Source organism: Tenrec ecaudatus, chromosome 1, assembly GCF_050624435.1.
Source record: "Tenrec ecaudatus isolate mTenEca1 chromosome 1, mTenEca1.hap1, whole genome shotgun sequence".
NCBI classification, from domain to species: domain Eukaryota; kingdom Metazoa; phylum Chordata; class Mammalia; order Afrosoricida; family Tenrecidae; genus Tenrec; species Tenrec ecaudatus.
The window spans coordinates 247,875,720-247,889,485 of NC_134530.1; the positions used below are offsets into that span (position 1 = coordinate 247,875,720).

The 13,766-nt window shown below is 38.7% G+C and overlaps 1 protein-coding gene across 1 annotated transcript in view; it reads left to right on the top strand.

Moving 5' to 3' along the window:
- The window catches only part of DNAH14 (dynein axonemal heavy chain 14), a 419,312-nt gene that overhangs the window by 106,223 nt on the left and 299,323 nt on the right, over window positions 1-13,766 (top strand). Inside the window, exons 18-21 of the mRNA XM_075542667.1 lie at window positions 2,083-2,273; window positions 7,746-7,991; window positions 10,282-10,403; window positions 10,886-11,057. Of these exons, the coding sequence (XP_075398782.1) occupies window positions 2,083-2,273; window positions 7,746-7,991; window positions 10,282-10,403; window positions 10,886-11,057 (731 nt within the window). The remainder of the gene's footprint in view (window positions 1-2,082; window positions 2,274-7,745; window positions 7,992-10,281; window positions 10,404-10,885; window positions 11,058-13,766) is intronic.

Genomic DNA, 13,766 nt, shown 5'->3' on the forward strand with positions numbered 1-13,766 from the left:
AAGAGGACAATAGGCCCAATAAGTTAGGGAACCTATGGTCTGAAAGTTCCAGCCCACACCCTTCACCCTCCTTGTGGTTCTTCTTAGGGTGTGAGCCCAGCTGAAGAATCTAGACCCAACTCCTAATTACAGCCCCTTTGAGCAATTGGGGAAGCAGTTCATCCTGAGAGGTTTCCCTCAGGCTAGTTACTAAACATGACATGAATTACTGAGGCAAAGATGTGATTTCTTTGAAAGAATGCTATGCTTTGCTTCACTGGGCCAGTGAATGGCTTTTCTTTGGGGACGCCTTCCTTCTCCTTCAGCTCTGTCTCAAGCTGGTCTTTCTTTTCCAGAAAAGTCAGAAACAATAGTTTCTGCTGCTTGTGTTTTAATTACACAAGGAACATCACAAGATCACAAAAAGTTCAGAAAAGGAAAAAACTGGCAACCTGACTTCAACTTTCATCATATAAACATAATAATCACTCTGTGCATTTGCACTCAATATTTTGTTATACACAGGGATCAGAAAAACAAATGGGAACTGGCATGCAGACGGTGCCTTCTTTTACCATAAAATCTGACTGTGGTCAAAGTCCAGTGGGGCAAAAGCCAAAGTGATGAACTTTTCCGATTAAATCTGGTGCTTGAAAAATATTTTGCTGTTCAACACAGATTTACAAATGATACAAATAGATGTCTCTGTCTCCGCCCCTTGACCTTTATAAGTTGAATTAAAAGTTGTTCATAAGTGCTCAGCTTATAACTCCATAGATGTGGAGTCCTAGATCTCCGCGCTTTTCCAATACCAGATGATAGAGCAATGCTGGCCTACGGCTTAATTTCTACAGCTTGGCTCCTAAGGTATCTTCTTTCTGAAATGATAGTGATGGTGTATCTCTTTCCTTAGTTTTCTACCGGACTTAGCAAAATTTTAAAGTCCCAAACTTATGACAGTCTTCAGAAGATATTTGTGTCTGTATGTCCATTTTATCTATGAAATTGGGAGAACACTCGGGTAGCTGATCATCCCTGGTATCAAATTTTACATAACTTGGGTCTGATGGTGTTGGGTTTTAATTATCGCTCTTGAGAACTATATCTCTTTTATCGAATCTAGAGTTAATTCTTATAGTAGGGTGATGTTGACAAAGCTTCCTGGTTTATGAGTATTAGATAGTCCCTGTGTTATGAATGAAATCTGTTCCTAATTGAATCATTAAGAATATGTAGATCAGCCAGCACAGGCTCACATGGCTCTTATTTAGCCTTACACCTTGGCTCCTTGGCAGCACAATTGGCTGCTTAGAGTGAGAGGCTGGTGGTTCAGATGCAGCTATCTGCTCTTGTAAAGATTCACAGTCTCAGAAATCTTGAGGAGCAATTCTGCTCCATTGTAAAGGATTGCTATGAGTTGAGATCTACTGTATGGCAGTAAGTTTGGCTTGGTTTGGGGTTTTAGTGCAAGAAAAGGCTCAAAGAATTGTCCATGATTTAAAAGCTGCATAGGTAGCAAGTGAAGGTGATTTGTTGCCAGGAGAGATCCATGTTTCCTAGTGAAGACAAGTTTACATAATCATAAAATGGAGTTTGAGCCAAAGCAATTCTGCTTGTCCTGCTCAAAGATGGCAGTGCCCAACTCAAAAGTGGCAACTTTGAGTGTGTATGGCTCTTCACAGCCTGTCAATAAGCTAATCGAAGCAACATGCTACCAAAAGGGCACACTTTGTCTCTGCTGAATCTCTCACTCCAGGGCTCCCACCTATAATTTTTTCTCTTCTGGTTATGGTGACAAATCACCCAGACTGTAAAGTTCCATGTCTATTCCTCTTTTGCTCCACAGCCATCACAGGACAAATTTGAACAGGTTCAAAGTACTGTTTAAAGGGCAAGAAGGAGTTGCCCATAAATTGGATGTTCGTAACCTGAGGCTACCTATATTTTAATGCAGACTAATATCTGATAAATCATGCATTCAATTTAATGCAGACTAATAGCTGATAAACCATGTATTTATTTTTTAAAAGAGTTTATTTTCTCTTTTTTCTTTTTTTAAAGAATATGGTATCGTAAGCTTACTGATTTATCTGTTATTTATAGGCCTACCTAAAAATGATATGGTGACACATTTTAAGCAATTGGTGACAGACTTTAAACACGAACTGCCAATCATCATAGCTCTGGGAAGCCCCTGTCTCAAGCCCAGGCATTGGGAGGCTCTCCATGAGATTATTGGAAAGTCAATTTCCCTTGATAAAAACTGTTCAGTAGAGAATCTTCTATCACTCAAGGTAAGTAAAAGAAGCTTTAAAAATAGATTGAAATACCAAAGGAGCTGGTTGTAAGTAGACAAGTAAATCTATAGGAAATAGGAGTTATAAAAGAGCAAAGTGTATAACGTTTCTGGGAAAAAAGATTCATACTAGTAGATTATAGATTATAGATTATATGAAATTGTGTTTAATTAGAGATAATTAGGTTTACTAATATGTCATTATTGTCTTTGTGATTAAGAAACAATGATAATGGGTTTTATGTGTGACAAATGAAATGAATATGTTACTATGAAGTCAGCACACAGCTATTTAAGAATGTTGCTTCTCAAGGATTCATTTTATAGGGGTAAATCACACAAAGCACTATATTTCATTTTAAATAAAATGAAAACATATTGAGTATGTTAGGAAGATCCTGCCAATAGTTTGATATTAAAATTTCATAATTAACAATTATTTTGTTGTCTAGGTAAGTGCTGAGGTAAACTTAGATTTTTCTTCCTCCATAATTTCCACGATTAAAGAATTTTCCACCTTCATGCCTTGCTTATAATGAGATTTTTTTTCGAGCTTCACAATTGACAGAGTCTAATGTAATAAATAGGAGCCTTGGTAGTGTAGTGGGTTACAGAGTGCGCTGCTAACTGCAAAGCCAACAGTTGAAAACCACCAGCTGCTCTTTGGAAGCAATCGAGGCTTTTTACTAAAGGTTTATAGTCTCAAAATTGCACAGGTGCACTTCTACTGTGAAAACAAATTCAAGTGCAAGCCGAATACAATACAGATCAGCTCAAGAAGCCAAAGTATGACCCTAAATGTACACCACCTAAATTTAGAGACCATCTTAAAAACAGACTTGATGCACTGAACATGTGGGACCAAAGACCAAAAAAGCTGTGGGATGATATCCAGGCCATCATACTCATACATCAAGAAATTAATAAATCATTGTGAAGAAAGGAAAGAAAAGGCAAACTGTGGGTCACCAAGAGCCCCCAGAACTTGCTCTTGAGTGTAGAGCAGCTGCAGAAAATGGAAGAAATAATGAAATAAAAGAAGCAAACAGAGTGTTTCAACAGACAACTTGAGAAAACAATGTAGAGAACTCTAATGAAAGGTAAAAAGACTTAGAAAACCACATGGGAAGAACCTGCTCAGAATTTCTCAAGCTAAAGAATGGAAAAGAAAACTCAACTGTCAATTAGCAAAATTGAAGAAATTCCTAGGCAAAAAATTCAGTGATACGGACATGATCAAATGAAGATGGAAGAAATGCACAATGTAGCCCCAAAGAATTGATTTTCATAAGAACCACTTTGAAAGAGGAGAACTCACATTGCCCGGGTCACTGCTTTAACAACGGGGGAAAGGAGACCATCCACTTGATGCTGCACAGCGTGGAGACGAGGCTGTGACAGATCAACAGACCATCCGTAGGAATGAGAGGAGAGCCTGCCTGGAAAGTCAAGGTAGGGGAAGGAGCATCTACATTTCGTCGAAGGCATGGCACTGATATTTCTGGCAAGGTACAGTGGGTAAAGGAGGAGGAGCAACCTCACATTGGAAGCTCGACTGAACAAACTGGACCCTACTTCACCTGTACCCCCTTACATTAACACTAATGGCAAAAAAAAAAGCAGAAAATAAATGATGGAGAGGATGTGGAGAGATGAGATGGGAACACGCCTACGTTACTGGTGGGACTTCAAACCTGTGTAGCCTCTACAGAAAACCGTGTGGCCTGTTAGTGAGTAGGGTGAGTAAATGGGGAGAAGCTACCTCATACTGGGAAGGGACAACAAACAATACTTGTAGGGAACCTAAGGGAAGAATAAACCTGGGTCTAAGATCCTGAGTAGACACTTCAAACCTGTGTCTACCCAAACCTCAGTGAACTGTGCCATGGACTAAGCACTATGAAGACCTTAGACTGGCCTTACAGGAACATGGCATCCCCCAGGGCCATACCAGAAGGTCTTGATATGGAAGCCCAATTGAATGAACTGGACCTTACTCAAAACTAGTTGTATCCTGGGACTGAGGACTGAGGACTGAAATCGCCTTAAAGGAAAGGATGGCCATCCTGAGACTGTGGAAATGGGGGTCATTGGACTTTGGCGGGGGGGGGGGGCTGCTGACTTAGGGGATGTCCAATGAAAGGGGACCCAGAACCACCATATAGTCATATTCAGGACCTCAATGCTCCCCTTGCATTACTATGACAGGCTTAATCTAAGAGGCAAGAATCTACCCTTGTAAGATATAACACAGGAACTTATTCCCTAGCCCCATCCTCCATGCTCTATGTGAACAGGGCTCAAGTAGTTAAGAAACCAGTGTGTACAAAGCAACAACGCATGGACTGCAGCTCCCACTTGGACTATATGCGTATACATTCCGCATATCAACAGTACCTCAAATTCTATGTCATTGCATAAATTATTCATGTTATCAGTGCAATCACCTTGTACCCCAGGGTGAGGGTTGACAATGCTTTTCCTTTTTTGTTTGTTTTCCTTTTTCTTTGTTTTTGTTTGTTGTTGTTATTGTTATTATTATCACAATAGGACCATTAAAGTCAACCAGAATAGTTCGTTCATGACCCCTGGAAAAACACATGGATTCTGGGTCATCACTTAATTCTAGCGCCAATACAAGAACAGTTAGTACTTTTAACATGGTCACAGGCAAGGGGCAGCTTTAGTACCAGACAGATTATTGTAAAATTGATTATTAGGGATCGTACCATGTTATAATGATACTCAGTTAACCTCTCTCTCTTGGCCCAACAGGAAGTTGCCCTAGTCCCAAATATTTCTTGCTTGTTCCATGACAGAATATTTTTTCTCTGGCGTTTTGGATATTGATGGTGGTCCTTTTTCTTCTTACTCTTTATTTTTGCCTTTATATTATTATTTTCTCCTTTTCTGATTTGTTTTGGTGTTGTTGTTTTTGTTTCTGTTAGGTTTCCCAGTTTATGAAGCACAGAAGGAGTGGAACCATAGAGACAATAATGAAGACAGGGTGGGGTGGGGGGCGGAGGGGGGAGTGAGGGGAACTGGGGAGCAAACAATGAATGCGCAAGGGGGGAGGGAGCACTAGAACTGATTGTGATGATGTAGATACAACTCTTAAAAAGCAATTTAAGTGTAGAAGTGTATGATGTGTGAATATTATAACAAGAAAACTACTAAAAAAAGAACCACCAAATGACCTCCGGTTGCCACGGATGAAGGAGGAAGAGGACTTGCTTAGGGGACACTGAGCTTATGTTAATGGCGGTGGAATAACTTGGGAAAGGAGATCAATAATGGATGCACTACACGAAGAGTTTAATCAATCGCACTGAAGTTTACATGTAAAAGCTGTGGAATTGTAAACTGTTTTGTTGTGTATATTTTGGCCACAATTAAAAACATTAATTATGAGTACAAGGAAGAAGAAACTGTTCTAAACTTGATTGTGGTAATGATTCTATAGCTCTTCTTGATATACTTGAACTATTGAATTGTATGGTATGTGGATGAAGTACCAGTAAAACTGTTAAAAAGCACAATAATAATAGAAAAATAATTGACCGACACAAACCAATGGCAGTAAAGGAAGAAGTTCAAGCTGCAGCAAAGACTGGTAAAAATAAGTCTCCAGAAACGGATGGAATAGCATCTGAGATATTTTAGTGAATAAAAGCAATACTGGACCTATGTATCCATATTTTAAAATGTGGAAGACAGCTTTCTGGCCTATCACCTGGAAGTGCTGTATTTTACCCATTCCAAGGAAAAGAAATGAGAATGGGTAAATTGAAAAATAATATCACATGCTAGCAATTTTTTGTTAAGGATCATTTGAAAATAAGTGCAGCTGTACATGAACAGAAAACGCCGCAAGTTTGAGCCGAATTCTGAAAGGGGCGTGAAACCAGAAGAATGTGATGACAGGTGCGAGGGAGACTCTAACAACGAGACATGTAGATGACGCAACCTAGCTTGTGGAAAAGTACAGGTGACTTGAGCATTGATGAAGGTAAAAGACTACAGCCCTCAGTATGGACATAACATTTCTTACCGCTAGACCAATAAAACTATCATGATAAGCCAAAGAAATTAGAATTGTCAAGGATTTCATTCATTCTAGATCAATAATCAATACCCAAGGAAGTAGTAGTCCAGAATTCAAACCACAAATTGTATGAGAAATGTCTGCTGCCCCAAAAATAAGAGCTTTCTCTACAGTCTTATAAAGCAGAGTTGTCATTTCAATAACTAAGGTAAGGTTGATCCAAGCCCTAGCATTTTATCCATCTCAAATGCATGCATGGATGCACAATGAGAAAGGGAAATTGAAGAAGAGCTACCATTTAAATTGTGGTATTGGCAAAGAATTAAAGATACCATCAAATTCCCCAAATCTATCCTGGAAGAAAAATAACCAGAATGCTTTTTAGAAAATGGAAGGATAGCTAGTGATACTTCATCTCACCATCTTCAGGAGAAAAAAATGCTGGAGGGAAATATGCTTGATAAAGTCATCAAAAACCTGGGGTGCTCTCACTGAGTTGGACTGACCTAGCAGCTGCCACTGTGGACTAAGCCAGGAATTCTTGTGAGGATGCCACATACAAATTGGGCAATGTTCTTTGTACAGAAAATGATGATAAGCTGGAGGCCACTCCATGGTACCTAACAACAACAGAGCCATTAGAAATCAAATAATTCCTCCATTCTTGTAATCATTCTTTGAATACCATGAAATAGAGGCGATGAAAAGTAGTCACATGTGTTCATTGTCTCCATTGAACTACATTGTCAAACAGAGGAATTGGACATTATTCTTTAATCCCAAAGCATACTTTAGACATGACCTCAGGAGAGACCAGTCCCTGGAGAAGGACACCATACTTGGTAAAGTGGAGGGGCAACAAGAAAGAGGAAGACCACCAAGGGGATGGATTGACACAGTGGCTGCAACAATGGGAACAATTGTGAGGCTGGAGCAGGACTAGGCAGTGTTTCATTTTGTTGTGCAGAGTCATTGTGGGTAGGAATCGACTCAGTGCACCTACCAACAGCCACAGCAATGGAAAGCTGGGTCCATTAGTTGCAATCTCTAGATGATTGTAGGAAATAAAAGCAAATCACACAGTAAATTGCTGCTATTACTGCACCGAAAAGAAAGCTAAAGGAAATACTTAATGTCATCTGCCCATATATGGAAGGTGTTGTCAGCTATTTCCTACATTAACTAGATCCAAAGGAACTAAATGTAGCCTGACGTTTTCCCTGAAGAATGTAAACTAGGGCGACTAAAAACTGAGAAGGGGTAGGCATGAAAGATAAGGCTTTTATTTAGGATGCAAACCTAATGGAATCAGATTTTCAATGCTTCTAGTGCTTCAGTCCTTCCAAGTGTGCTTTTAAATCTTTCGAGTAAAATGTATCAAATTATTTGCTTCTCTGAATGTTAAAGAATAACTGTTTATTTTAGATGTTACAGTATGAAGATGAAATAAATGAAATATCAAATGCTGCAACTAATGAAGCTGCTCTGGAAAAAACGCTGTTTAAGTTGATCGATCTTTGGAATAGCACCCCTTTGCATTTGATTCTTCATCATGCAGAATCTGGCTCTATCCCAATAATCTCTTCTATAGATGATATATTAGCTCAGTTAGAAGAATCTCAAGTCATACTTGCAACACTTAAAGGATCTTCCTATCTTGGGCCCATTAAGGTAAATAGTATGGGAAAGGGGAAATGTTTTAGCATCTACTACTTAATAGTTCGAGTATTTACAATGTTTTTTTGAAAAATACTACTTTTATGAGAAGATATTGGAAAGTTTTATTTGAGTGGACAAGAAATATTTAGGTCCATGTAACTCTATAAACCATGTAATTTACCATCAGTGCCAATGCTGCTTTTTCTTCAAGGCATATGAATATTATCCTATCACTGATAATGTATGCCAAGGGAGATCTTTGCGGCCTTTATTTCTTCTCCCTCTTGTGGATGATTGTCTTCCATGTCATCCACATTAACGCCCATAAAAAGTCTGCCCATTGCTCTTTCTTCCCTCACTTACTCCTTCCCCAGCCTGGCACTCCTGCACGTCAGTTCCTTTGGGGATGGTAGTCTTCATCTTGGCCTTTTCCCCTTATAACCATGGTCTCATATAATATTTGTCCTTTTGTAATGAGCTCATTTCACTTGGCATAATGGTCTCCAGGACCATCCAGGCCATGAAGTGTTTCATAGTTTTGTCATTGCTTTTTAGTGAAGAGTAGTATTCCACTGGGAAGCACCGTGTTGTTTGCACAGTAGTTGCCCCATCTGACAGCCCAGCAATAGTGTGTCAAGGTTCCAGTCTCTCCACACCCTCACCAGCACTGTTGTTTTTTTGAATTTTGCTATTAATGCTGGAGTGAGATGATATTTCAATATTGTTTTGATAATCATCTCTCTAATGACTAATAAGTGCAAGTATTTATTCTTATACTCGTTGACAACCTAAATGTCTTCTTTAGGGAGGTGTCTTCACTGTCCTCTGACCTTTGCATACTGAGTTATTTATCTTTTTCTTCTTGAGGCAATGCTGTTTTTCTCTATATATTTTTAGACTAGCCCCTTGGCTGGTATATAACTGATAACGTTTTTCCCCAATCTGTGGGGTCTCTTTTTACTCTTTTGATGAAATATTCTGATGCACTTAATTGTACTTAGTTTTTCAGCTATTCCAATGATCTCGTTTGTATTCTTCTGTGTATGTGTATTCAGCTATGTTTGATAGTGTACTTATACCATTTATTAGTTTTGCCCCTATTTTATCAAGTTGATCTCTGTGGTTTCGTGTTGATATTGAGATCTTTGGTCCATCTTGAGTTTGTCTTTGTGTATAGTGTGAGATACGGATCCTGTGTAACTGTTCTACAAATGGATATCCACTTTTGATGGTCTCGTTTGTTAAAGACCTCATTTCTTTCTCATTTAATGAGGAGTTGAGACAAACTCAGATGGTGATTGGAGACAGAGCAATTGGGCCTGGAAGGGGGTTCTGCCCACTCACGAGTGCGTGGAGCCATGTTTCCATCCAACACGGTGCCTTCCACTGGTCTGAAACCAGGATATCCATGAGAATTTGCTTTCTATCTCAGCTGGAACAGGGGCTCTGCAAGGGTATTTATCATTGGCTATCAGGTGGGTGAGTGGGGACCGACCATGCTTCTGGTCACTGGGACCCTGTGGGGAACAAGGGTAGGACTGCACCGTTCTGGTCACTACCACCATGTGGGTACTTCTTTGGTGCCGGGGGAGTGGACCCGATTAGTAGATTGATGACTCTAGTTAAACCAGCTTGCAGAAGTTCAAAATGGCCATGCCGGGTCAGGCCAGCTGACAACTCACCTGCTCCATCTAGGAGTCACAAAGACGGAGTGAAATCACAGTGTTGCATATATTTTACTTGGGAAAAAATCATATCCATATAATGAAACTTAATAGATCCATAATAAGAAAATGAGGAAAAACTTTAAATACTGACTTGTACCTTTCTAAAAGACACTACTGTGTGAAAAAAGAAAGCTCCAGAATAACATATAAAGTATGGTTTCTTTATGTAGAATATTAGTGAGGGTGTATACACACATGCACACACAAGTGCACACACACACAGTGCTTAAAGAGGACTAATGAACATGCATTCCAAACTCTGGCGTGCTTGATCTGACAGGAAGTGGGAAGTAAGTCGAGTGGGAGGCTATCATCCTAATTTCTATAAATACATGTAAATAGTCCAAACATTTTCTAAAGAGATTTGTATATTTTATAATAATAAGAGAAAATTCAATGGACAAGGCACTTTAAAATGATCTCCAAACTAGTCAAACTTATATTCATTTATGTGAGCTTCCATCTACTACTTTCTGTGTGTCAGTGACTGTTCATCACTTTGATCTCAGTTTTCATTATGTGACTCGTATGGATCAGTATATTTAGAGTTTGCGTATGTGTGTTTATAATTGCAGGATCTGGTGGAAGCATGGGATGAAAACTTGACTCTCTTCTCTTACACTCTTGAGGAATGGATGACGTGTCAAAGGAATTGGCTTTATCTTGAACCAATCTTTTATTCTTTAGAAATACAAAGGTAAAAAAGTATATGCAGGTTAGAATGCACAGTGGATCACTTGATTTCTGTAATCCTTGAGGATTCATTTCCTCAACGAAAACTCTAAAACAATCTACTTATAAGCATAGGCAAAGCACTTTCCACTTATTTTATAATTTGTAAAATGTGTACGCAACAATCTTATACCTGTGTAAGATCGATAAGATCTTAAAAAACCTTATTATATTGCATCATTTCCTGGCACCTTGTTTAAGATTCTGTATGTCTTATCTAATTATGCTTGTCTTTAATACTATGTAAAACACCTGTACATAATAGGCATTCACAAATATCCTAATGATTTAGCACAAAAATATAACATCAGAACATTATAACTTATGTATAAAAATAAGATGAAAGATTATTTAACCTAAGAATTCTGTTGAAAATGCAAGTAGAATATACATTTGTAATACAGTGCTCACCCCTAAATAAAATTATCTCTAATTTTATTTCTAAAGGCAGCTTCCATCGGAAGCAAAACTTTTCTCAAAGGTGATTTCTATATGGAAAGATGTCATGTCAAAAGTACAAAACAAACTGGAAGCTTTGCAAATAACAACCTCTGCAAGAATTCTTGAAATTCTGAAAAAATGTAATATGCATCTTGAAAGCATCAAAAAAAGTCTGGAGGTAAAATTACAGTGATGCTAAAGTGGAGAATTATTTCATTTTACTAGATGTAATGTAGCTGACTGCACAAACTAATTGAAACACGGGCTGCCGGGACTACTGTAGCCGCAACATTACTTCAAATAGTCATCCTCTCTAGTGCTACCGAGTTTACTTTCAAAGGGACGGACAGTGAATGAAACCATCTAAAGGACCTGACACTAAGTAGCTAACGAGTTTCCCGTATTTTGAAATTGGAAATAACTGTAGTACCTCTCTTGAAAGGTTTTTTTTTTCTAAATGAAAGAAAGCAGTGAGCAAAAGCACTTACTTTTTTTAAATTAGCATTATCAATATTGTTAAGCTGATAAATTCAGGAAAAGGCTGAAATTTATTATTTGATTATTTATTTTATGACATTTTCAGCTACAATACATATTCTTAAACACCAGATTTAATATAAAAGATTTGTGACATACAGTTTTATTTTTCTTCAGGAGTTCATCATTTTTTCCTTGATGAATACATAGTATTAGTTATGATGACTTCTCTCCCCCAACCCCCTGAATATTTGTCTCTGATAGCTATAACCTGGAGAAAGTTCTATGTCCAGGAAGGACTTCTTCATTGCAAATCCTTATTCGGGAGCAATTCTAAGGGGGTCACCTAGAAAGATTCCGGTTCATAGAAGCTAATTTGGGGGGCTATCATTAGAATAGGCCTTCCAATTATTACTAGCATATCTGTTAAGCATTACTAAGGATCTTTATAAACCACTAGCCTTCCATTTAACAATGAATGGAGTATCTCATGTCTATCAATCACTGCTGCTATGCACTGGGACTAGAAGGATATTCTCCGCTACTATAAAACCCAAAATCTATCAGAGGAAATCAAAAGGTAAAGAAATATCACAACGCGGTAGCTATTGTGGTATGACAGATAAACCAATTTGACCAAATAAGCTTATAGAGAACATTTTATCCGACAACTGCGCTTTCCATTTTCTTCTCCAGTCCCACAATTCAAATGCATCTTTTCTTGTTCGGTCTTCCTCATCTGAGGTATCCTCATGGAGAAGCACACCAGCCTGTGCGACCCAAGGATTGTAAATAATGCGATCCACAGCGGAAGGAAGGAATGGTATCAGGGCTTAAATCGTGAGCGCCTGGTTTTCAGAAGGCTCCGGATGGCAGTGGAAGCCCCAGATCTGTTTGCAGAGTTCACACATGTGTTAAGATTCGGGTGAATCTTCTCGAATCATAGTTGGCGGATGTGAACAGCCCTTCCATCAGACAGAGATCATTGCAAAGTAGATTATGGCAAACATGGGTCAAAATAGAATATCTTATCAATTGATCTCCCTTCTGACCCTTTTAAAAACTCTTTCCATTTAAAAAAAAATAATAGTGAATAGTGGATTGATCCCCTGGTGCATCTCTTGTGAGCGTGTGTGAGGAGCCTCGCTAAGATGCACAATGAATTGGAAGGGGGACTGTTGCAGACGCAGTTCAGTTAAAATTTAGCCGCCTGTCATTTGATCTCCCTGATGATCCCTTTATATTTGTTTTAGTTCTTAATCTTCAGCTTTCTTTTGAAGAGGTTTTTAATCTGTTATACTTTGTTATTCTTGTTAGTTGTGGTTGTTCAGTTGTTTGTTTTTTACTGTTTTCCTATATTGAAATCCAAGATAGGTAATCTATAGAGACAGCAACTAGATTACTGATGCCTCGGGGTGTGGCAGAGAAGGCTGGGGGAAATGAGGAACTCATAACTGTCAATACAAGAATGAAGAAAACGTTCTGAAACCGGTTGTGGCGATAAATATCCAATTTTTCTGAATGTGATTGAACTTTTCAATTGTACAATATGTGAATCATATGCCAATAAAACTGTTGATAAATAAAGAACGAAGCGATGTGTAGATTCAATGCAATTCTGATAAAAATTCCAAGAGTATTCTTGACAGAAAATGGAAAAGTCAATCTTTAATTTTATATGAGGCCAAGAGGCCAGCACTAATTTTGAAGAATAAACTTGGAAGACTGATACTTACTGATCTCAAAACATACTATGGAGCTACAGTAATCAAAACAGGTTGGTATTGATAGGATGAAAATACATAGGCCAATGGAGTAGAATTGAGAATCTAGAAATAATCCTACAGATCTATGGTCCATTGACTTTTGACTAGGAAGGTCAGACCATTTAGTGGAAAGAGGAAAAAAAAGGGGCTCTTCAGCCAAGTGTTTTGACTTCCACACTGTCGGAGCCAGGTGTGTTACCTTCCTCACTGTCAGAGCCAGGTGTGTTACTTTCCTCACTGTCGGAGCCAGGTGTGTTACCTTCCTCACTGTCAGAGCCAGGTGTGTTAACTTCCACACTGTCAGAGCCAGGTGAGTTAACTTCCACACTGTCAGAGCCAGGGTAAATGGATAGCCTTGGCACCTTCTGAAAACAAAGAAAAGACTTTAAAAGACTGGCACGAATGCAGCTCAATTTTGGAGAGGAAATGCAGGTATTCTTTGCGTAGTAGGATGTGGTCACATGCTGACATGCTTTTCCCTGTAAGATGACATTGCCACATGTAGGGAAATAAGCATCAGCAGTTTGGAGCTTGGGGAAACACTGCTGCTAAGATCAAAGTACAGTGCTTTCTTAACGGTCACTACTAAGACGGGATGTGTATGTGAGAGTGGGTGTGTAAGGATTTTGTTTTTATTTTGGTTT